The sequence below is a fragment of the Bos javanicus genome, chromosome 3, assembly GCF_032452875.1.
Source record: "Bos javanicus breed banteng chromosome 3, ARS-OSU_banteng_1.0, whole genome shotgun sequence".
Classification (NCBI taxonomy): Eukaryota; Metazoa; Chordata; class Mammalia; order Artiodactyla; family Bovidae; genus Bos; species Bos javanicus.
Window position 1 is genome coordinate 11,111,593 of NC_083870.1, and position 25,671 is coordinate 11,137,263.

At 38.5% G+C, this 25,671-nt stretch overlaps 2 protein-coding genes and 1 pseudogene across 2 annotated transcripts in view; all 3 read left to right on the plus strand.

Moving 5' to 3' along the window:
- Nucleotides 1-1,099: 1,099 nt before the first annotated feature.
- On the plus strand, nucleotides 1,100-2,045 carry LOC133245073 (olfactory receptor 6K3-like; annotated as a pseudogene).
- Nucleotides 2,046-12,173: 10,128 nt separating this feature from the next.
- Nucleotides 12,174-13,118, plus strand: LOC133245265 (olfactory receptor 6K2). The gene has a single exon (XM_061413202.1). It carries the CDS (start codon nucleotides 12,174-12,176, stop codon nucleotides 13,116-13,118), a length of 945 nt encoding a protein of 314 aa, XP_061269186.1.
- Nucleotides 13,119-19,388: 6,270 nt separating this feature from the next.
- SPTA1 (spectrin alpha, erythrocytic 1) overlaps nucleotides 19,389-25,671 on the plus strand; it is an 87,810-nt gene continuing 81,527 nt past the window's right edge. Inside the window, exons 1-5 of the mRNA XM_061402261.1 lie at nucleotides 19,389-19,673; nucleotides 20,875-21,114; nucleotides 22,330-22,455; nucleotides 24,119-24,259; nucleotides 25,274-25,420. Of these exons, the coding sequence (XP_061258245.1) occupies nucleotides 20,878-21,114; nucleotides 22,330-22,455; nucleotides 24,119-24,259; nucleotides 25,274-25,420 (651 nt within the window). The 5' untranslated portion in view covers nucleotides 19,389-19,673; nucleotides 20,875-20,877. The remainder of the gene's footprint in view (nucleotides 19,674-20,874; nucleotides 21,115-22,329; nucleotides 22,456-24,118; nucleotides 24,260-25,273; nucleotides 25,421-25,671) is intronic.

Here is a 25,671-nt window from a genome sequence, read left to right on the forward strand (position 1 = left end):
GTGTGTGTGTGTGCGCACATGTAAACGTAGGGAGGGAGATGAAACCACAGTAACTCTTGTAGGGCTTCTGATAGGGATCAATGCCTGTGCTGAAACTTGAGGAAAGTCTAGGAGTTAGTTAAGTGAAGAAGAGTAAGCAGGTCTTCTAGGAAGAGGGTTAACATTCACAAAAGCAAAGATCCAGGAGAAATCAGGGTGAACTCTGAAAACTGTGACAGTGCAGCATGAGAGAGTGGCAGATGGGGTAGACTGCATGTGCAGATTTAAAGTTCAGGAAACATACCTCTGCTGGTGATACAGACTCGAAAGAACTGAAAAACTGTGGAGGGCATGCATTCATCAACAATAAGGCAGGACATGATTTTAGGGACCACAATAGGAAACTGGAACACACAGTCTTTTAAGGAATGGGTCAAGAAGGTGAGTTTATAACACATAAAATAAGAAAGTTTTATAACAAAACACCTGAGAGGAAGCTTCTATTCAGAAAGAAGGTAAACCTGGAGAAGGTGGTTTCATGAGAGCCAAGGGAGACAGTCTTCAAGTAGTAGTAATCAGTAGTTTCTAATGCCAAAGTGAAGTTATAAAGACTGAAACTTTTCCATTGTTTTGCAGTTAACATATCAGTGATACATGGGACAGAATGGCTTCTGTATAGGAGAGAGAAAGCAGTCATATAGCAAATGATTGAGGAGTGAAAAGATCTAAATGAGATATTGTTAATATTCTTTCAGAAAGCTTTTCAAGGTAGGAAATTACTAATAAATATTGAGTGATATTAATACTCTGATACATTAATTCTTTCAATACTCATAATTTTGCACTAATATTTTTCCCAGAAGATTCTGAGGTTCAGAGAGAGATTATATAACTTGCTTATTTGCTCAAGTGGCAGAATGAGAATTCAGACTCAGAATGTCTGATTTGAACCCATGTTACTAATCATCATTTTGTATTATCTCTCAAATAAAAAGATTAATGATATAGACAAGTTTTCAGTTATTTTGAATCTGGAAAAAGTCAAAACACAAAAATACCAGGTAACCAAAATACCATTTACATTTACACTGCATTGATTTCCTTCTGTATTAGTTGGGTGTACCATCTTCCTCATTCGCAGATAGCTCTTCTGGGGACATGGAAGATGGAAATCTATCAGCAGTGACTGAATTTATCTTCACTGGGTTCCCCTGATTCCAAGATCGTGGCCTCCTATACTTTGTTCCTCTACTCTTAATCTACACCTTTATTATAGTTGGGAACCTATTGATCTTTGCTGTAAGACTGGATACCTGTCTCCACAATCCCATGTATAATCCCATCAATATCTTCACATTTCTTGAGATGTGGTATACCACAGCAGCTATTCCTAAGATTCTCTCCAATCTGACCAGCAGTCAAAAGACCATCTCTCATTGGCTGCCTCTTGCAGATGTACTTCTTCCATCCATTTGGAAACACTGCAGGAGCCTTGCTGACTGTCATGGCCATTGACAGGTATGTTGCCACCTCAGCCCACTCCATTACCTAACCATCATGACTCCCCGACTACGTGCTCAGCTCTCTGCAGGCTCTTGTATATTTGGTTTCCTCATCCTTTTACCTGAGATTATGTGGATTTTTACCCTACCTTTCTGTGGTTCCAGCTAAACCCATCAGATCTTCTGCTCTGTGATTTCACACTTTTATTAAATTTAGACTGCACAAACACCTCTGTGATCTTGGTGCAAGAAGTGATTCATGCTCTTGCTATTCTAATAACAGGTTTGATTATTTCTCTCTCTTACATCAGAATTATCCCTTCAGCTGAGGATTGTAAAAAGGCCTTTTCTACGTGTGCAGCACACATTTCCATCTTCATGCTGTTTTTTGGCAGTGTGGCTCTCATGTATCTTAAATTCTTTGCTACACCATTCTGGGACACCACCATTGCGCTAACATTCTCTGTGCTTGCTCCCTTTTTCAATCTCATTATATATAGCTTGAGAAATAAGGACATGAAAGATGCTATTAAGAAGCTCCTTTGCTCCCCAAAAGGTGTTTAATATATCTGGTAAGTAATTTAGACTGCAGTCCTGTATACAAATGGAACTTCACAAAATTTTAAGCCCAAAGAGACTAGAATTTCAAAGAATAATACAATTAGTCTAGTTTTCTTCCCCATGACCTAGTGAACAGACTGGTAAAGAAAGTCTTCTGAGGATTTACAGAGATGACAGCAATATCAATTCTACTTCTGAATTTCTTGAGTCAGTGTAATTTTTAGTATAATACATACAATTTGATAATAAATATATTAGAATTATGTACTAAAATGTATTATTTCCACTATGTATTTATAATCATCAGTTTAATTATGGTAAACTGCTTCATTGATTGAACATGCAAATTATTTTTCCATTTTGTTGGAATTTTGTTTCTCTATTGTTTGCTTCTCTGTATTGTTTTTTAACTATTACCACTGGTGGCTCAGATAATAAAGAATCCCACTGCAATGCAGGAGACTCAGGTTCCATCCCTGGGTGGGGAAGATCCTCCGGAGGAAGAAATGTAAACCCACTCCAGTATTCTTGCCTAAAAACTCCCATGTGCAGAAGAGCCTGGTGAGCTACAGTCCAAAGAGCTGTGAAGAGTCAGACATGACTGAACATGCATACACACATTCTTATAAATATGGCAATTATAATTTTCTTGCATAAAGTCCTTTTCAATTTCAAAAACTTCTGTTTCAAGATAAATTTCAAGAAGTTGAATTATTAAAAGCAGATGTGAAAGTATGTTCATAGCTTTTGGTAAAAAATATTGATTTGGTAAATGGTTGCACAAATAATGCCTTAGTGCAGCACTTTTGTTACAACTTCAGTAGTACGGCAACTGAGGTATATATCAAATAAAAGTCTAGTTATTCTGTGAAAAATATCAATCCTATCACTGGCAAGCTGAACTTGCAGTACAACTATAAAAAGGAAATGTGATAAATTGGGTCATTCGTCCCAATTCTTCACATCCCCGTTACAGATCCATAATTTTGCGATGAATGGATTCATGGTAAGTACCATTTGCTTTCCTGCCCCACAGATTTGGTTTGGGCTTTTCCTTTAATTGTCTTGGGAAAGCAATGAATATTATAGATACTGAATATGTACCTTTACAGTCAGGTTTACTTCAGATGACTGCTCCCCTTTCATCACTGGACTCACACGAAACCATGTCTCTGAGAGTCAGTGGTTCAGAGAATGAGAGACACATGGAGCTGACCTGAACTGTAACTTGCTTGAAGCCTTGTGTTTGAAGTCCACAACCCAGATCTCAGAGTCTGAAGTTGAACATAGCTCTCACTATTGCAACTGACTAACAGACTTCTAAGTGTGAGGATAAATGATTATTATTTTAATATCCATGTCTGAAACAGTTAATAAGTTACATACACTGCCGTGTATGGGCTTTGTCTGACATTGTACCATCCTGAGATTGCAGAAATTGATAACTAATGCTTCTTATCTGTGGCGAAGGCAATGGCACCCCACCCAGTACTCTTGCCTGGAAAATCCCATGGATGGAGAAGCCTGGCAGGCTGCACTCCATGGGGTTGCTAAGAGTTGGGCATGACTGAGAGAGTTCACTTTCACTTTTCACTTTCATGCATTGGAGAAGGAAATGGCAACCCACTCCAATGTTCTTGCCTGGAGAATCCCAGGGACAGAGGAGCCTAGTGGGCTGCCATCTATGGGGTCGCACAGAGTCGGACACGAATGAAACGACTTATTAGCAGCAGCAGCAGCTTCTTATCTGAATCTTAAAATATTCTTTTGGGTTACAAGTATTTTAACACTGTATTGGTTATAATCTTTTAATATAATTCTATAATTCCCAGAAAGATTATGTACATCAAATGTGCAATTATTTAACAACACTGCCTATTATTTTGTATGTCAAAGAACTTTTACACATCAAAGGGATTTGAGATCATTTAGACAATGGCACCCCACTCCAGTATTCTTGCCTGGAAAATCCCATGGATGGAGGAGCCTGGTAGGCTGCAGTTCATGGGGTTGCTAAGAGTCGGACACGACTGAGCGACTTCCCTTTCACTTTTCACATTCATGCATTGGAGAAGGAAATGGCAACCCACTCCAATGTTCTTGCCTGGAGAATCCCAGGGATGGGGGAGCCTGGTGTGCTGCCATATATGGGATCGCACAGAGTCGGACATGACTGAAGTGACTTGGCAGCAGCAGCAGAAATAAAGCAGGGGCTGAGTAGCGGAATGTAAAAAGATGCAAGGCAGTCATTCTTTGGAAGCTACATTCTCCTTACCATTTTTCTTCATTGTGTGTGCGGCTTACAGGCATCTTGCACCTGACATGTGCTTGAAAAACAAGTTATGAAATTAAATCTTTATGAAATTTTATCTTTCAAGGTGAGATAAAAGCTAAAAACCTCTTTAAACTATGTGGAAAAAACAAAGATGTATTGGTAACAGAAAGAAGAATTTTAACAAGTAGAAAACAAGTCAACTTTTATTCTTGTTACTTGTCATATGTACATGAGCAAAATGTTTTGGGTTAGTCCAGACATAGTACAAAATTCATACTAATTCTATGTGATATTCTTTAACTAGAAATTGCTGTATTAGGAAAATTGGTGAATGTGTCCTTGTCTGAAATTATAGTACCACTTCTTACAGCATATTTATTTAGTTTATTTTGAGTAAGGAAAGTCATTACATTTAAAGAAATGAAGGAAATGGATTGCATTTTGTTAATCTTTTTCATTCTCAGAAATTTTAGTGAGTAAATGGACAAAAATGAAAACAATCTTAATAACAGTAACATTAAACAATTAAATTGACATAATTAACCAAAGCACTGGCTATAAATTTCAATACGGAACTAAAGGTGGAGTATATGGAAGGCCAATCGATTTTCCTAAATTTGGCTGACTGACTTAGAAACAGGTAAGAAATAGGATATGACTATATCCCTCATTTGATTATTTTACCAATCTCCTCTCCTCTACTGCATTCAGTTCAGATCAATTCAGTCACTCAGTCCTGTCTGACTATTTGTGAGCCCATGGACTGCAGCACTCCAGGCTTCCCTGTCAATCACCAACTTCCGGAGCTTACTCAAACTCATGTCTATCAAGTCAGTGATGCTATCCAACCATCTCATCCTCCATCGTTCCCTTCACCTCCCGCCTTCAATCTTTCCCAGCAAATGAGTCTTTTAAAATGAGTCTGTTCTTTGCATCAGGTGGCCAAAGTATTGGCATTTCAGCTTCAGCATCAGTCCTTCCAATGAATATTCAGGACTGATTTCCTTTAGGATGGACTGATTGGATCTCCTTGCAGTTCAAGAAACTCTCAAGAGTCTTCTCCAATACCATAGTTCAAAAGCTTCAATTCTTCAGCGCCCAGCTTTCTTTATAGTCCAACTCTCACATCCATACATGACTACTGGAAAAACTGTAGTTTTGACTACAAGGACCTTTGTTGGTAATGTCTCTGCTTTTTAATGTGCTGTCCACATTGACCATAGCTTTTCTTCCAAGAAGTAATCATCTTTTAGTTTCAGTGTTGCAATAACCATCTGCAGTGATTTTGGGCCCCCCAAAATAAAGTCTGTCACAGTTTCCACTGACTACCCATCTATTTACCATGAAGTGATGGGACTGGATGCCATGATCTTAGTTTTCAGATTCCAGCTTATGCTTCATCCAGACTGGCATTTTGCATGATATACTCTGCATATAAGTTGAATAAGCAGAGTGACAATATACAGCCTTGACATACTCCTTTCCCAATTTGGAACAAGTCTGTTGTTCCATGTCCAGTTCTAACTGCTGCTTCTTGACCTGCATAGTAAGGAGGCAGTAAGGTGGTCTGGTATTCACATCTCTTTATGACTTTTCTACAGTTTGCTGTGATCCACATAGTCAAAGGCTTTGGCATAGTCAATAAAGCAGAAGTAGATGTTTTTATGGAACTCTTGCTTTTTTGATGATCCAACAGATTTGATCCAATTTGATTTCTGGTTCCTCTGACTTTTCTACAACCAGCTTGAACATCTGGAAGTTCATGGTTCACGTATTGCTGAAGCCTGGCTTGGGGTATTTTAAGCATTACTTTGCTAGTGTGTGAGATGAGTGCAATTGTGCAGCAGTTTGAACATTCTTTGACATTGCCTGTCTTTGGGATTGCAATGAAGACTGATCTTTTCCAGTCCTGTGGCCACTGCTGAGTTTTCCAAATTTGCTGGCATATTCAGTGCAACACTTTCACAGCATCATCTTTTAGGATTTGAAATAGCTCAACTGGAATTCCATTACCTCTACTAGCTTTGTTCATAGTGATGCTTCCTAAGGCCCACTTGACTTTGTACTCCAGAATATCTGGGTCTAGATGAGTGATCACACCGTCATGGTTATCTGGGTCATGAAGATCTTATTTGTATAGATCTTCTGTGCATTCTTGCCACCTTTTCTTAATATCTTCTGCTTCTATTAGGTCCGTACCATTTCTGTCATTTATTGAGCCCATGTTTGCATGAAATGTTCCCTTGGTGTCTCTAATATTCTTGAAGAGATCGCTAGTCTTTTCCATTCTATTGTTTTCCTCTGTTTCTTTGCGTTGATCCCTGAGGAAGACTTTCTTATCTCTCCTTGCTATTCTTTGGAACTCTGTATTCAAATGGGTGTATCCTTCCTTTTCTCCTTTGCGTTTAGCTTCTCTTCTTTTCTCAGCTATTTGTAAGGCCTCCTCAGACAACCATTTTGCCTTTTGGCATTTCTTCTTCTTGTGGATGGTCTTGATCCCTGCCTCTTGTACAATGTCGTGAACATCAGTCCATAGTTCTTCAGGCACTCTGTCTATTAGTTCTAATCCCTTGAATCTATTTGTCACTTCTACTGTATAATCTTAAGGGATTTGATTTAGGTCATACCTGAATGATCTAGTGGTTTTTCCTACTTTCTTCAATTTAAATCTGAATTTGGCAATAAGGAGTTCATGATCTGAGCCACAGTCAGCTCCTGGTCTTGCTTTTGCTGCCTGTATAGAGGTTCTCCATTTTTGCTGCAAATCATATAATCAATCTGATTTTGGTATTGACCACCTGGTGATATCCATGTGTAACGTCTTATCTTGTGTTGTTGGAAGAGGGTGTTTACTATGATCAGTGCATTCTCTTGACACAACTCTGTTAGCTGTTGACCTGCTTAATTTTGTACTCCAAGGCCAAACTTGCCTGTTACTCCAGGAAGCTCTTGATTTCCTACTTTTGCATTCCAGTCCCCTATAATGAAAAGGACATCTTTTTTTAGGGTGTTAGTCCTAGAAGGTGTTGTAGGTCTTCATAGAACCATTCAACTTCAGCTTCTTCAGCATTACTGGTTGGAGCATAGGCTTGGATCACTGTGATATTGAATGGTTTGCCTTGGAAACGAACAGAGATCATTCTGTCATTTTTGAGATTACATTCAAGTACTGCATTTCAGACTCTTGTTGACTATGATGGCTACTCCATTTCTTCTAAGGGATTCCTGTCCACAGTAGTAGATATAATGGTCATCTGATTTAAATTCACCCATCCCAATCCATATTAATTCACTGATTCTTAAAATGTCAGTGTTCACTCTTGCCATCACTGGTTTGACCACATCCAACTTGCTTTGATTCATGGACCTAATATTCCAGGTTCCTGTGTAATATTCAGAGAAGGCAATGGCAACCCACTCCAGTACTCTCACCTGGAAATTCCCATGGACAGAGGAGCCTGGAAGGCTGCAGTCCATGGGGTCACTCATGACTGAGTGACTTCACTTTCAGTTTTCACTGTCATGCATTGGAGAAGGAAATGGCAACCCACTCCAGTGTTCTTGCCTGGAGAATCCCAGGGATGGGGGAGCCTGGTGGCCTGCCATCTATGGGGTGGCACAGAGTCAGACACAACTGAAGTGACTTAGCAGCAGCAGCACCTATGCAATATTACTCTTTACAGCATTGGGCTTTACTTCCATCACCAGTTACATCCACAACTGGGTGTTGTTTTGCTTTGACACTGTCTCTTCATTCTTTTTGGAGTTATTTCTCCACTGATCTCCCATAGCGTATCGAGCACCTACAGACCTGGGGAGTTCATCTTTCAGTGTCTTATCTTTTTGTCTTTTCATACTGTTCATGGGGCTCTCAAGGCAAGAATACTGAAGTGGTTTGCCATTCCCTTCTCCAGTGGACCATGTTTTTTCAGAACTCTCCACAATCACTGGTCCATCTTGGGTGGCCCTACACGACCTGGCTCATAATTTCATTGAGTTAGACAAGGCTGTGGTCCATGTGATCAGTTTGGTTTGTTTTCTGTTACTGCGGTTTTCATTCTGTCTGCCCTCTGATGGAGAAGGATAAGAGCCTACGGGAAGCTTCCTGATGGGAGAGACTGATTGAGGGGGAAACTCTTCTGCTCTTGTTCTGATGGGTGGGGCCATGCTCTTTAATCCAATTTTCTGTTGATGGGCAGGGTTGTCTTCCCTCCCTGTTGTTTGATCTGAGGCCAAATTATGGTGGAGGCAATGACAATAATAGTGACCTCCTTCAAAAGGTCCCATGCATGCACTGCTGCACTCAGTGTCCCCGACCCTGCAGCAGGCCAACCCTGACCCATGCCTCCAGTGGGGACTTCTGGAAACTCACAGGCAAGTCTGGGTCAGTCTCTTGTGGGGTCACTGCTCTTTTCTCCTGGGTCCTAGTGCACACAAGATTTTGTTTATGCCCTCCAAGAGTCTGTTTCCCCAGTCCTGTGTAAGTTCTGGCAGCTCTATGGTGGGGTTAATGGTGAACTCCTCCAAGAGGGTTTATGCCATACCCAGGTCTGCTGCACCTAGAGCCCCTGTCCCTGCGGTAAGCCCCTGCTGACCTGCACCTTCACAGGAGACACTCAAACACAGTTCTGGCTCAATATCTGTGGGGTGTCTGGGTCCTGGTGCACACAAGGTTTGTTTGAGCCCTCTGAGCATCTCTGGTGGGTAAGGGATTTGATTCTAAACTTGATTTCACTCCTCCTACCATCTTGCTGGGACTCCTCCTTTGCCCTTGGACATGGGGTATCTTTTATTGGTGAGATCCAACATTCCCCAGTGATGGCTGTTCAGCAGAGAGTTGCTGTTTTGGAGTTCTTGCAGATGAGCACATATCCTTCTACTCTGCCATCTGCATTAACATTCTTCAAATGTGACTCTTGGAATTTCAGCTTTTGATTTATTTAAAAGTTAATCCAATCAGAAGTACCATAAAAAAGAAAGTTAAACAAATAAACAGAAACACACTTATTGCAATATCTCAGACTCCTGGATTATCTCATTTGTCCTGGATTTGAGTTACCTCAGATTGGGCTTCTCCTAATTACCAACTTGAACATTTTTCCTAATTGGAACTATTGTAAGAAGGATTGTTTTCCTACTTATTTTAAATCACTTGTGTATTATTCTCAGGAGAGTCCATCTTCCTATTCTAGCTAGGCTTAGGAAGACAGACAGGTGCACACAAAGGGGCAGGATAGAAGGAGAGAGCTCCATAGGGAGAGTCAGATCTCTTTATCACTGGCTGATGAAGGAAATATAGTTTAGGTGGAAGACTCAGGGTATAAACATAGCAGAAGAGCAAAGGAAGCTTGGCTCAGTAGCTCTGTATGGTTGACCACATTAGAGTACGGAAAGATAGAGTCTTCATCCATGTTTATTCCAAGTTCGGAACCCAACAGCAGCAAGGTCAGTAAATCAGCTAATTTGGGGGAGTTGGGAGATATCTAGGGAAAGGAAAACATTTACACAGGACAATAGACAGCCCTAGTGTCCATGTATAAACTGTAAGTAACTATTGGTAAGCCTGGGCAAGGAGGAATCAGGAACTTCTCCTGCATTGCAAGCAGATTCTGTACTGTCTGAACTACCAGGGAAGCCCTGTTATAAGCAAGTTAGTACAAAACACAAATGTTTCAGTTGCTAAATTTCCCAAGAAATAGGAGCGATACAAGTGGGGCCAAAGCTTATCAGATAGCTTTAAAACAACAAATGAGCATTGTGATTGATTTCTGAAATGTTTCAGGAATCAAGTGAGATTTCCAGTTTGTTGTGAGGCATTAATATCATTGACAATTGTACTAGACTTTACTGAGATTTGGAAAAGACAGAGAAGTGTTCATTGGGAAAAATCTAAGTTTTTCTTTTTGATTTCCATCTCTCTTATCTTTCTTCTACTTAGCCACATCTTTTCAGCAGAATGAGTAATTAGTTCTGCTCAGAGTCTGGGTCTTCTTAGAGGCCCTTTCTTGAATGAGTAGACTGGTTCAGTTTGTAGGACCCTGTCTTAAAGGCAATAGTCACAATATGTAGGGACTGCTACTGGGGGCATCAAGTCTTATGGGAAAGATCAGATATGTATATGAAAAATCAAGAACACTTGAAAAAACTTAAAAGGAAAAGATATATAGACATATAAATATTACAGGAAATAGAGTGATTTCTATTATGTGTGGAATTATCTTGTTAAAATTGGAAAAGACACATGTATTGGGCTGGCCAAAAAGTTCTTTTGGGCTTTTCCCATAACATTTTCTGGAAAAATCTGAATGAATTTTTTGGTTAACCCAATAGAATTTGGCTAATTTAAAGAGAAGGTAGAGCTTGTAAAGAACAAGAGGATATTTCATGCAGGGGAGATTTCTTTCAGGAATTCTGAGACCAGAAACTGAAAGTGACATGTTTGGACTAACAGCAGGTTTAATCAATCGGATTGGAAATGAACAATTTTTCATAGCAACAGTAGACAAAATGGCTTTGTTTTCTGCTGAAATAACAAAAATGTCATTTACAGTACAATACTAAATATGATGTAGTTGAGAGCTTTATGGGCCTTGGTCACATAATTGGGCATCCTGGTGGCTCAGATGGTAAAGAATCTGCCTGTAATACAGACACCTGGGTTCAATCCTTGGTAGGGAAGGTCTCCTGGAGAAGGAAATGGCTCCAGTATTCTTGCTTGGAGAATTCCATGGAGAGAGGAGCCTGGCAGGCTACAGTCCAAGGGATCACAAAGAGTCAGACATGTCTGAGCATTTAACATGTTCATTTTCAGTCACATAATCAATGAACAAATGCATCTATAGATAATATAAATAAGAGAACATTAATAATGTACCCTTTCCTAACATACCATAACATTATTAATCAATGACAGACAAAAGTGAAGCTAAGTTTTTTTCCTTTTGCAGTGATTAAAAATTTTATCCTAGATGATCTGAGATTTTTTTCCTTTTAAAGAAAAAACAATTTAGAGGAAGAACATGGTGACTTAAGTATAGGTATGGAAGGGGAGTCACATGAGTAAACTGATGTTATAGCAAGATCAGTCTTGAGGAAATAGAGGGATTTATGAAAATACTCACATTGGAAGTAGAAACATTTGGTAATCTATTACAATAGTGTAGGCATTATTACTAAGCATCAAATTAGGGGTAAGATAAAAGAAATAAAATGTATTGGTAATATGACAGAAAAAAGTTAAGCAGACTTCGATGATTAAGTTTGAGACATAAGAAGACAATAGATGCAAAAATGTGTAAAGTTGGTATCTAGAAGAACCAAGAAATAAGAAGGTCAGCAAGGGAAACTGGTTGAGTGCTGAGTATAAGTATGGTATATTAATTTACTAAAGCTTTTATAACAAAGTATCAGACTAAGTGACTTGAACAACAAGAATTTGTTTTCTCACAGTTCTGAAAGCTAGGAAGTCTGACATCAAGATTTTGGCAGAGTTGATTCCTTTCAAGGCCTTTCTTCTTGGCTTGTAGGTGACCGCGTTTTCCTTCACTTTTCTCAGGATGAAGACCAGTAAGCTATGTTTTAACAAGCCCTCCAAGTGATCCTGATGCCTAATAAATTTTGAGAATTATTAATCTAATCTATTGGGTGTGCTTTCTGATTGAATTTTTTTCCACACTCCAATTTTAGTTGTAAGCATCTATGGAATATGGAATATTCCTTATTCTTCTACACTCCCAAGGCAGGGATTTATCCAGATGCTGGTATTTTGTAAGTGTACTTACTCTATGATGAGTAGTAGACATCACCTAGAAAGTTTGAATGCAATAGGATTTGAAAACCTCATTTCTCACCTGGAGATGGAGAATGCCAATCAAACCACTGCTAATGAGTTTATCTTCTCTGCTTTCCCTTATTCCTGGAGAGATTCTGTCATCTGTTTTGTTCTACTGCTCTTCATTTATGCATTCATTGTTGTTGGAAATGTGGTCATCATCACAGTGGTCCAGCTGAATATTCATCTCCACACTCCCATGTACTTCTTTATCAGTGCCCTTTCTTTCCTGGAGATCTGGTATACTACAGCTACCATACCAAAGATGCTCTCTTGCCTGCTTTGTGAGAAGAGCATTTCCTTAAATGGCTGTCTCCTGCAGATGTATTTCTTCCATTCCACAGGCATCAGTGAGGTTTGTCTCTTGACAGCTATGGCCTTTGACCGCTACCTGGCCATCTGCAGCCCTCTTCATTACCCTACTATCATGACCCCAAAGCTGTGTGCCTGGCTGACTTTAGGTTGCTGTGTTTGTGGTTTTGCCACACCCCTTCCTGAAATTGCCTGGATCTCCACACTGCCATTTTGTGGCTCTAATCACCTGGAGCATATCTTTTGTGACTTCCTCCCAGTACTACGCCTGGCCTGCACAGACACACAAGCTATCCTTATGATTCAGGTAGTGGATGTTGTCCATGCAGTGGAGATTATTACAGCTGTGATGCTCATCTTCATGTCCTACATTGGTATCGTGGCTGTAATTCTACGTATCCGTTCCACTGAGGGCCGTCGCAAGGCCTTTTCCACGTGCGTCTCCCACCTTACTGTATTTCTGCTCTTCTTTGGCAGTGTGGCTCTCATGTACCTACGCTTCTCTGCCACCTACTCCTTATTCTGGGATACAGCCATTGCTCTGGCCTTTGCAGTTGTGTCCCCATTTTTCAACCCCATTATCTATAGCTTGAGGAATAAAGAGATAAAGGAAGCCATAAAAAAGCACATGAGTCAAGCTAACATCTTTTTTTCATAAGACCGGGGACCTCAAATAACATCTAGTGTTTGGGAGTCTATATAATTGTTAGAGTCTTTTTATCCTCAACTCTCTTCCATCTGTCTTTTTCTGTCAGTCTTTGGTTGAAACTGGTTTCCCGAAGGTCATCAATAAACAAAATTCACTAATAACTGAATTCTATAGTTTTTTTCAACCTTTATTCAATTTGATACATTTTGAATCAGACTTTGTTGACTAGGTTTTCTGCTATTCGATTTCTCCTAGATAAACTTAACTTGTGGAAATAATTGGGATAAAAATTTAATTTTAATACAGTCAAGACATATGATTATAAGATATGGTAACTGAGCAACCATCTTCATGAGACTAATTCTCTCTATTGTATTTATAATGAATATACTTGAAGAATAATCCTAATTTCTAATCAAGTGTTCATGTGTTGATAAATAACAGTCTAGATGTTTTTCAGTAGGTCCAATTATGAATCCCTTGTATGATTTTTATCTTGGCAGTACTACACAATATTAATTCCATGTCTGGGTCAATAACAGGGACTAAGGCCTGCATCCAACTATAATGAGCCAATGTGCCAAGTTAGTGGAGATTGATTTATTGAGCACCAAATTAACTTCATTAAAATGATGACCACTAGAAATGAAGAGAATGGATAGGCCTTTTTAAAACTGACATAGACAGAAGCCCCATAAAGGAGTTGGTTGCAGTTCTGTGGTAGTTAAGGACCATGGCAAAGAATCTCAGGCCAAGAAGTTCACTGAAGAAAATTTTAAATGCAGTAAATGAAGAAACAAAAACCTTGACTCTAAGAAAAGTAAAGTAATATAAGTAATCTATTAATTAGCTTATCAATATTTTTTCATGATACATTGGAAAATGTAATCCTTGGTTTCACTGTAATAACATGTAAAGTACTTATTAATGAAGCAGAAACATCAATAAATATCTATTTAGTGAATAAACCAGTATCAGCATGCTGCATTCAGATTGTTCCGGCCAACTGATCTACCATATTGGACAACAGTGCTTCCCTTTTGACCTCTTTTCCCTTGGGTTTCAGGATGCTAGACTCCATTTTTTAAAAATCTTACTCAGCCATTAAAAAGAATACATTTGAATCAGTTCTAATGAGATGGATGAAACTGGAACCTATTATACAGAGTGAAGTAAGCCAGAAAGAAAAACACCAATACAATATACTAACGCATATATATGGAATTTAGAAAGATGGAAACAATAACCCTGTGTACGAGACAGCAAAAGAGACACTGATGTATAGATCAGTCTTATGGACTCTGTGGGAGAGGGAGAGGGTGGGGAGATTTGGGAAAATAGCATTGAAACATGTATAATATCATGTTTGAAACCAGTCGCCAGTCCAGGTTCAATGCACGGTACTGGATGCTTGGGGCTGGTGCACTGGGACAACCCAGAGGGAGGGGAGGGATGGGAGGAGGGTGGAGGGTTCAGGATGGGGAACGCGGGTATACCTGTGGCAGATTCATTTCGATACTTGGCAAAACTAATACAATTATGTAAAGTTTAAAAAAAAAAAACATATATTCAACATTAAAAAAATAAATAAATAAAAATCTTACTTTGTTTGAGGGCTCTTTGTCTTGTGAATCCTTCTCTTGATACATGCTTCATAAAGGATGGTTTTCTCCAAGGCCCACACCTCAGTGGTGATGCAATAATAAAGCTGATGACTATGCAAATGTTAATAGATTTTCACTTTTCTGTAGCCTACCTACAGGAATCCTATGGTTGTCAGCCTTACTTCCCCACTAATATGCCACAGCCATGCCCTCATCCTCACTCCTAAATCTTATGATACTCAAGAATCAGATGCAAAGACAAAAGTTAAGGGAAAGGTCTTATGAGAAAAGGCTAATGCTATCTAAAAGAACTCAGAGAGAGAGAGAGACCGTGAGAGAAAAGTCACAGTTTGGGTCTGGAGAGGTCTTGGTAAAGGGAAGTCGTCAGAAAATACATTTGGCATAAGAAAACAAGGAAAAAGAGAAAAAAAGGAAACAAGAAGTGTTCCTGTGATTAAATAGTGTGTCTTTAATATTCTACTTTTACTGTTTTTCATAAAACATGAGGAATGAAATTACAGATTGATTGACTAATTATTTAACTATAATTTTCTAAGTGTAATTATTGTTCCAGAATTGATATACAAAAATTTCAGAATATGAAAGGGTTATGCAGTTTTCTTATCTGTTTTCCCTTTTTGAAGATTTTGTATTATATAATCTATTTCTCAATTAAAGTTCAATTAACAATCCAGTTTAGAAGAGTAAAGAGAATTTTATTTGAGACAAATTGAGCATTATAAGCAGGGAGACAGACTCTCAGAAAGCTCTGAGAACTGTCCCACCTGTTAGAGGTCAGAGGCACAGTCAGATACATCTTCAAGACAAAGAATCATGCATCAAATGACATACTAATGTATTACATAAAGTTCAACAAGGATATATAGTCTAGGTAAGCATTTACAAAGCAAGCATCAAGTCATGACTCTTCACAGAGTTGGGAAATAACAATATTTATTTTAAAAGGAGTTACATTGCTAGGGTCAAAAGAAAGGAAAAGAAGTGATCTTTACTGCTCAGCAGACACTCCCATTTTTGCGAAGTTCTTTTTGATGTGTAATGCAAGTGCACACTGCACATTAGGGAGAGAGGAAGAATGCCCAAATGGACACACAGAGAGAATTTTATGTTGAAATTTTCTTGTCGTGCCTTAAAATATAAACTTTATCACTTTCCTGAAAAAGAAAATGAAAGTGTTAGTCGCTAAGTTGTGTCTGACGACTCTTTGCCGCCCCGTGGACTGTAACGTGTCAGGCTCCTTTGTCCACAGAATGCTCCAGGCAATCATACTGGAGTAAGTTTCCATTTTCTACTCTAGGGGATCTTCCCAACCCAAGGATTGAACCCGAGTCTCCCGCACTTCAGGCAGATTTACCATCTACTACTTTCCTAGTCCCTCAAATTTTATTCTTGCCATTTATCTTTATCATTATCACTTATTTATCATTATAATTTATAAATTATATTATGATTATTATTGTTGTATCATCATTTATCACTTATAAGGTCTTATAAATGACATTTATATATATTATATAAATTACATTTATGCCATTGTCATTTATCATTGTCTTTAAAAAATTTATATAGCTGAAACTTTCACACTTTCTCACCTTCAGTCTGCTCTTCCAACTGAGACTACATTATTTCTTAAAACTTAAATATTATTGCTTTACTACTCTGCTTAAAAACCTTCTAAGATGAAACACACCCTCACTTGAAATTGCAAATGTAATTTTACTAGCTAAACTGTGTATGTGTGCATGCTATTCCAGTGTGTTGAATAAAAACAATTTCAAATTGAGAGAAAAGCTAAAGGAAAAGAAACAGCAAACAGCAGGGTCTGATGGTCAAAAGTAAGGACACCATTCAGAGGGTAGATCACTGTGCTGACCTGCTGGTGGAACTTCTTACATGATTTTTTTTTTTTTTCACATTACTGAGGATTGAGCAGTGAGTTCTCTTACACTGTGTTCCACCTCACCAACCTATTTATTATCTGATATTTGGGGAAGATTATATTAAATAAGAGGCTTCCCAGGTGGTGCTAGTGATTAAGAATCTGCCTGCCAATGCAGGAGACCCCAGTTTGATTCCTGGGTTGGGAAGATCCCCTGGAAAAGGGATAGGCTACCCACTCCTGTATTCATGGGCTTCCCTGGTGGCTCAGATGGTAAAGAATCCACCTGCAATGCAGGAGACCTGGGTTCGATCCCTGGGTTGGGAAGATGCCCTGGAGGAGAACATGGCAATTCATTCCAGTATTCTTGCCTAGAGCATCCTCATGGCATAGGAGCCTGGCAGGCTATGGTCCATGGGGTCGCATAGAGTCAGACTCGACTGAGCAACTAAGCACAGCACAGCACACCTTTGGAGAATCTGAGGTAATAAGAGTTAAAGTGAATATTGAGGTCTTTCTTTCTTTTTTGGAATGACAATATTTAATATTTTAAATTAGGAGACAAACATTGGAGGCTTCTTAAAATGAGAACTCACTCTGCAGAAGCAAAAATAAAGTCTTAAAAATAAAATAATGATGACCTCTACTCCACAGGAAAACATTTTTTACATTAAAATTAGTGTATTTTTCCTTGTTGTTAAATGAGTTGAGAAAATTGAACTCTAAAATTCCACAGTAAGCATGTGAATTTTAGTGTTGCAAATTGGGGACAGTTTAGAATTTGGGTATATAAAGCATCTCTTGGAGTTTCTGAGTCTAGGAAATGAAGATCTGATAACTGAGAAGAGACTCAGGAAAGCTGGGTAGTGCTGATTAAATGAGTGTGAGAAGTACAGTTCTGTCCAGAGCTGATAACCAAGATCAAATACAACAGTTCTCAAAAGTACTCCCACCCTGTAAAACTGAGTATAAGACTTCTCTTTAATGAAGCTGTCTGTAATGAACTTAGTTTTCCCTGTAATCTCTCAGCACTCATTTATATAAAGGGCTACATACAATTTTAAAGATTGAACATGATTCTTAACCTCCACAATGTCTCTCATACATTCTTTACCTGAGTCTGCTGTACTCAGGGCCTCTATTTCGTCAGTGCCGATAACCATTCTTGGAAAACTGTAATAGTGGCAAGAAGGTCAGAGACCCAAATATTAAGCTACCAGGGTTCAAAATTTTCTCATCATGCCCTTCCATCAATCTGAAGCAAACAGCCTGACCCTTGTACTAATACATTCCCTAAGATTTGTGTTCATGCCTTTAGCACCCAAATTTGATTTTTATATAATGAAACTGTATGAAAATGTAAAGTTAATAGTATACTTTCAAGAACAGAATTTAAAGCTCTCTCAGTTTCTTTGGGTGAGATGATCCAGGGTGAAAGGAAACTAGAAATGTAGAACCTTGGTCTACCCTAGTAGACCATGAATACTATGTTATTCAAGTTGGATCTACAGTGGAATGATATTTGACATGGATAGACCCACTGTTTTTTAGGAGGATCTGAAGGCATCCGAATCTTTTTTTTTTTTTTGATATGTTTACTTCATTTCTTAAAAGTTATATAAAAGAATTATGTGTTTGGAAGATTTCTGCTTTATTTTCTCTTCATTAAAAATAATACATACAATAAATAGTATGACTTTATCCCAAAGTTTAGAACTTTGTTCCATTTTTAGATATTTTATGGCCTCATTAGTTTGTCAAATGTTGTTCTTTAGTCACTCAGTAGTGTCTGACTCTTTGAAATTCCATAAACTGCAACACACCAGGCCTCCCTGTCCTTCACTATGTCCCAGAGTTTGCTCAAACTCATGTCCATTGAGTCAGTGATGCCAGCCAACCATCATCCTCTGTTGCCCACTTCTCCTCTTACCCTCAATCTTTTCCAGCATCAAGGTCTTTTCCAGTGAGTCAGCTCTTCACATCAGGTGGCCAGAGTATTGGAGCTTTAGCTTCAGAATCAGTCCTTTCAATGAATATTCAGGGTTGATTTCCTTTGGATTGACTGGTTTGATCTCCTTGCAGTTTAAGGGACTCTCAGGAGTCTTCTCCAGCATCACAGTTTGAAAACATCGATTTTTCAGCACTCAGCCTTCGTTATGGTCCAACTCTCACATCTGTACATGACTACTGGAAAGGCAAGCAAACAAACATAGCTTTGACTATACAGACCTTTGTTGACAAAGTGATGAGGTATCCTAATTTTTGTTTCACAAAATGCTAATAAGCAAGCATATATCTTACTTCCTTTGGGTTTTTAAAAATCTGATTTAGCCTTACCCTTAATCATTTAAATAAAAGGAACAATCTGTGAATAAACAACCAGAAATAAAAAATTTTCCCTATTTTAACAAAGTCTCTACAGCAAGAATTAGGATGTCTTGTTGCTTAAAGACTGTTAAAAATCTATAGCTGAGTTTTAATGGAGTTGGTGATTTGTATTTCTGAGAGACAGGTTGGAACAAGAACCTATGTATGCCTTGAGTTCTTGTAATTCTGTACAGAGTATGAAGAATGGGCAACCCAGAATTCCTTCCTGTTTATAATTCTTAGAAGTAAAATTTAAAACTAATTGAAGAAACAAAACATAATCTTAACATTGCCCTATGTTACATCTATAGCAGTTTTTTTTCTAAGTTTTCATCTAAGAATTTTGCTTTCATTTTTTTTTTTTTATAAAGTCCTGTTGAAGACCTTTGAGGGCCACAGTCCCTTCAAAGCGCTGAGTCACCCAGCATCTGTGAAAGTTAGCAGCTGCCTCAGCTCAATCTGTCTCCTGAAGATAGGGTAGATTGTAGTTGGCGGGATTCTGGCCCAAGCAAGAGGCTTTTTTTTTCTTTTTGTCTTGCCACATATGTAACATTTCTCTCATCTCTAAGTTAGACTAAACAATTACATGTGAATTGTTTCTCTTTCTTTCTCTCTCTGTCTCTCTTTTGGACACATTTTATTTTGGCAGGTTCTTGACCTTTAGGAAAAGCATAACACTTTCCAAAGGAAACCGTGAGTACAGAATTCTTTATCGGACAATTTGTCACCAATATAATTAAGAAAGCTGTCTCCTTTGAACTTTCTGTGCTATCTTTGACAGGATCACCAAGGATTTTTCTTGATTCTTAAGAAGTAAACAAGCTTAATTTTAATTCTCTTTTTTATGAATGTATCACTTTAAACTGACCTTGAGCTGTGGCTATACAGCACCAAAATCCAGCAATGACTTGTTTACACAGGTTCACATGGAGAACAACCTGATAACCTGGAGCAAAATAATTCATGATAAATGTTTGAGTCTCTGTAGAAGGGTTTAATTCTGTAACCAGACTAGTAAAGGCCACCCACAGAATAACAATTACGTATAGAAGGAGACTAAAGTCTAAATCTTATATTGAATGTTTTCACTGAGGTAAACTAGGAAAAACTGCTTATATCCAGATAAATGAAGGTGTATCCTATGGAGATTTTGTTGGATGTTGTTACAAATAAATTGGATCCCACTATTATTGGAAAATAATATGTGATTTTATTTGATAATACAGTGTTTTACATTGCAAAAGTCAGTTACCAAGATGCTAATAATTTGAAATCTGTGGTAATTAGATTGTAAATGTGCTAAATTTTTGACTTGTATTGTTTGTGAATAAAGAAAATAAAAAAGTAAATAATGTATTAGTTTTATTTTTACATAAATTTTTTTTGGACTTTGGGGTATATCATTTGTCAAAATTAATTGCAAGCCATTTTTATTTTTTCATTAAATTAGGTTTGTCATGATCAGTACATGTTAACACCTTTTAAGTTTTTGAAAGCAGTAAAATTGTATTTCTTTTATGCATCTGAAAATGTGATTTTGCTAATTTAAACTTGTTTTCAATTGTCTAATAATGCATGTTATAGAACTTTACTGTTAAGTTTATTAATATGGGCAGATGTTTATGTGAAAAGTTGGAAAAGTATTCTGAATGACCAAGAATTATCAGCCTAAGTTGTAGCTGCATGTGGTTAAAATTATATAAATGTACTACAGCCTTTCTAAAAAGAGACCTTTATAGGCATAAAGATATCTGAACCTAAATCCAACATGAGTAAATGCCTTGAAGACATTTAAAAAGACAGAATATTAGAGACAGAGAGAGGGAAAAAAAAACAAACAAACACTATACTAGAGACTTGAGAAGCAGCAATAAGTAAACTTTTTCACTTGCAGGCTATGGAGAGTGATGGGCCAGAGGTCCTGGAAACAGCAGAGGAGATCCAGGCGAGGCGTCAGGAGGTGTTGAGTCGGTACCAGAGGTTCAAGGAACGGGTTGCTGAGAGGGGTCAGAAACTTGAAGATTCCTATCACTACCAGGTTTTCATACGAGATGTTGATGACCATGAGAAATGGATCATGGAGAAAATCAAGACTGCAAGTGATAAAAGCTATGAAGACCCAACAAACATACAGGTTCTTCAGTTTCACTGACTTCCCCAAAGTAGACTCTGAAATCTCTAGGGAGGGAAACATTTTTATAATGTAGGTGTGCATCTGGTAAACTCTAGAGGGATGCTGTAATAGAAGATTAGACTTCGGGAACTGTAATTCTGACTCTAAATAGTCCGTGTCTTCAACTCCTTAAGCCCCAATGTCTTATTTACACAGGAAACTCATTCTAGATAATACTTTATAAATGTAATATTGCTCTGAACTTACACCATGGGCAAAACACTGAGAATTCAAAGAATTTATGAAATTTCAATATTTATGGCATTAAGGATGGAATTGAAGTAAAGAGACATCAGTACTTCTGAACTAACTTCTCTTTGCTCTCTTCAGAAAGATATGATTTAACCAGGGTTTTTCCCAGTTGGCTGTTCATGACTCTTGTTAAGTTCAAATGAGAGATCTCAGATAGAGAGGTTTGGTGAGAACTCCCCCTACTACTTGTATTACAGAATAAGGCATAGTCAGCATCAGAAGAAAGGCTTGTATGCCTAAAATGCACAATGGATATCAGAAAGGAAGCACCTAGATCAAGAACGAAGTGTTACCTACTAAATGGATTGATCTATATATGACAACAAGAGCATAATTTAGCATGCAAAAACTTCCCAGTTAAAATTAAAAAAGCCATTGTTGTCATGATAATTTTCCTCATTGTTCACTACTTTCAGTAGGATTTGCTTCCTCTTTTCTTAAAAGGAAAAATTCTGTTACATTATTTCATTTCCACAGAAGGCAATTAAGACTTTAACATAATATTTATTGGAAATTTCCCCAAGGCAATAAGGACTGAAAAGACCTTCTTCTGTGGTCCAGGACATTGGGTCTGGGAATCTTTAAAAACCTATATGCGTTGATTCTGCCACAACAACTTGTTTTAGAATAGGACTCCTCTAGGCAATGGCAACCCACTCCAGTGTTCTTGCATGGAGAATCCCAGGGATGGGGGAGCCTGGTGGGCTGCCGTCTATGGGGTCGCACAGAGTCGGACACGACTGAAGCGACTTAACAGCAGCAGCAGCAGCAGCAGCAGCAGCAGCTATGGTCATAGGTTATCGTTTCATCTATGCTGAGAAACTGGTAGTTCTGCCTGCAAGAAAGCAGAGGACTAAAAGAACTCTTTTATCATCCAGGAGACCAGGCTCCATTAAGCCATAAACTCTGATTTCTAATCTTCAGGGGAAATATCAGAAGCATGAACACTTTGAAACAGAGGTGCAAGCAAAATCAAGGGTCCTTCCTGATCTGGAAAAAACCAGGGAAACTCGATTTCCTGAGGGGCATTTTGCCCATGAGGACACCAAGGTAAATATATCGTAGGGCTCTGTGAGAGATGCTTCTAATTGTTGATTAGGTTATCAGAGTTTTCATTGATTACAACAGGTGTACACCTTGATACAACTGACTTGGAACCATGGTTCTGCCTCTTATATTTTACTTAGATTGTGGAAGGAAAAAATGATGGGATATGCTAGTGTTCCTAGGAGTGGGGAGAAGAGCTATGGCACAAAGCTCTCATTGAATAGTGTCACCTTCCTCCTTATGCCATCACAGGATGGGGTGGCTCAAGATCAAACCCGCCTGAACCCAGATGAATTGGCTTTCCCAAATGTCCTTTCTGAGTAATTCTAAGCTCAGAGTCCTTGGTGCTTAAACTCTCTAAACAAGGGATACTCTTTCTTTGAATCTTCTCTGAAATCTTTCTCCCTTTGTCTATGATGCCTCTTTCTCCTCAGAGCTCACATGCTGTGGCTACCATTGTAGCTCTCCAAACCCTTGAACTCTGAAGATCAAAGAGCAGCACCACCATGGAATCCATTATTAATTTATCAACTTTTTTTCTGAGTTAATTCATATATTCCCCTAAAATGTTTGGGTTGATAGAGTCAGTTCAGGTTCGTTTTGTATTAAGTGAAAATTTTTTTACTGTTTAACTGTTTCTAAAATTGTCAAAAGAAATGTGTGTTACATATTTATAAGTTGGGACTTATATTTCCATATCTAGCATACAAATTCTAGTTCCTTTTACTATCAACAAAACATGGTCAGGCGATACAGACTTTAACAAGAATAAACCTTATTAGAAAAAAGATTCTGTAACAAGAATAACTCAAAATTTACCTGTTATTAAGTAAAAATGATTTGGTAAAATTGCACAAAAATCAGTCCCTTACATTAATTAAAATAGTTGAGAAATATCTGAAACATCTTCACATCTATCAGAATTTCTGAGATTATAGTAATCCTGTAGCACTGCAGGATCCATAGATAAATGTGATTTATGTGCTACATGTTACCTTAGAACCATGAAGTAGTTGGAAAATAGAAGATTCTTGAAGACAACATAAATTACACATTTAATTTTACAATATATGTAAAACCTGGTCTTCTAAGCTAACCTAGCATTATAGCCCTCAACTATATAGTCTCAAGTTCTGTTATTGCTTTGGTGATCATATTTTCTTTGTAAGTCAGAAAAACTTGTAGCTCTTATCCCTTCTGACAGACAGTCCATGCTAACTTTTTCTGTGCCTTTGTCAGTACTTTGAACACCCTCTCTGTATCTTCTGTGTATCAAAATTCTATCCCTAAAGGTTCAATTCAAATAAGCACCTGTTTTTAAATGAATTTTTATTTCATCCTGTCTTATCATTTGCAATCATTTCATCCTCTAAAACACCCAAATGTTATTATTTATTTTTCTTTATGGAAGATCATATTTTTTTTTAACTTTACAATATTGTATTGGTTTTGCCATATATCAACATGAATCCGCCACAGGTAATCATATGGTTTAATGGTTATTCCCATACATGCCCTATCCTCTTTTAAATATTTTTGAGCAATTAATGCACGAGTTAATGGGATGAGGGATTTTTATCCAGATCCCTCTCTGCACAGGTCTCTGAGTCTATAACTGCTGCTCCACAGCAGGTAACGTGCCTGAGTGCTTTTACTCCTCCCAAAGGGCCTTCTGGAGGAACTGAACCGCCTGTGGGACCTGCTGCTGGAGCTGACCCAGGAGAAGGGTGCCTTGCTGCTGCGGGCCCTGAAACTCCAACAGTACTTCCAGGGGTGTGCCGATATCTTGGAGTGGATTGGAGACAAGGTATAGCACCAAACAGCCTGTATATAGGATTTTCCATCCCTCTGGCCCAGACATCCCATAGCAATTTGATGCAGACTTCCCTGGTGGCTCAGATGGTAAAAATCCGCCTGCAATGCGGGAGACCTGGGTTCCATCCCTGGGTTGGGAAGATCCCCTGGAGCAAGGGATGGCTACCACTCCAGTATTCTTGTCTGGATAATCCCACGGACAGAGGAGCCTGGCAGGCTACAGTCCATGGGGTCACAAGAAGCAACATGCAACACAACTGAGCAACTTTCACTTTCACTTTTTGTAAAGAAGTCAGGGTATCTGTTCCTGGGCTTAGTTCCTTGGAAGAAAGAGGAATGTTAGCAAAGATTTAGAGGTGTTCTGGAAGTAGGCAACATTATAGGAGGATAAGTCTAAATGTATGAATCTGAACATGAAGAAGGCAAGACATACAAAAAAAAATGTGTACTGAAAGATCATCTAGGATTGCCCCCCTTCTACCTTCCATGAGCCTTCACTCCTTCCAGGTTTTCAATCCTACTCTGGTTCCAACTGAGAGAATTGCCAGTTTTCCCCTTAATCCTTTGTCTCTTAGTACCTATAACTAGAGAGGTTTCTATCTCCTATTACTTGAAGAATAACCCTATGGTTAGGACTGAAAATTTACACAGGCAAGCATTCAGCACAATACTTTTGTAAATACTCAGGATGTTGAATCGAGCAGAACCAGGATGGATTTCCTTTTCATGTTCCAAACCACAAAAAGGTTCTTCCAAGGGCATTTTCTGACAATGTCCCTGGTCTTCCCAAAGAATTACCCCAAAGACCACCGTTCCCTGAGTCACAGTGCCACCTCAGGAAATATGCCCTTGCTCTGACTTTCTTGAAGGGGTTCTCCCAGGTTCCACCAGTATCTCCTTCTGAGTTATCCTGGGAATGTAAATGTAAACAAGGGTTTTGGGCATTTGAACTGCAGGAATCCCTAAATATTTGCTGGTGACCTAATAGACCTTTCTGTGTCTACAGGATGCTCTGGTGACATCAATGGAGCTGGGTGAGGACTGGGAGCGCACAGAGGTTCTGCATAAGAAGTTTGAAGAGTTCCTAGCAGATATGGAAGTTCGAAAGGAGAGAGTGAATGAAGTGAACCAATATGCCAATGAGTGTGCAGAGGTGAGGTGGGGAATAACAGAGCCAATCCAGGGAAAGGGTTCTGATCTTCAAGAAGATTGCCTGGCCATTTGTAGAAGGGACAAGAAAGGTATATAGAACATTGTGAGAAAACAGAGGTATGCCTGTCCCTGGAGTGACATGCCCAGAGTAGCTTTCTCTCATTTCTGAATTCATCCCTTGCCAGTCTACAGAAATAGAGGTGTGAGTGAGTGAGTGTACATGGCTTTATGTAAAGAAATTCAGTCCACAAT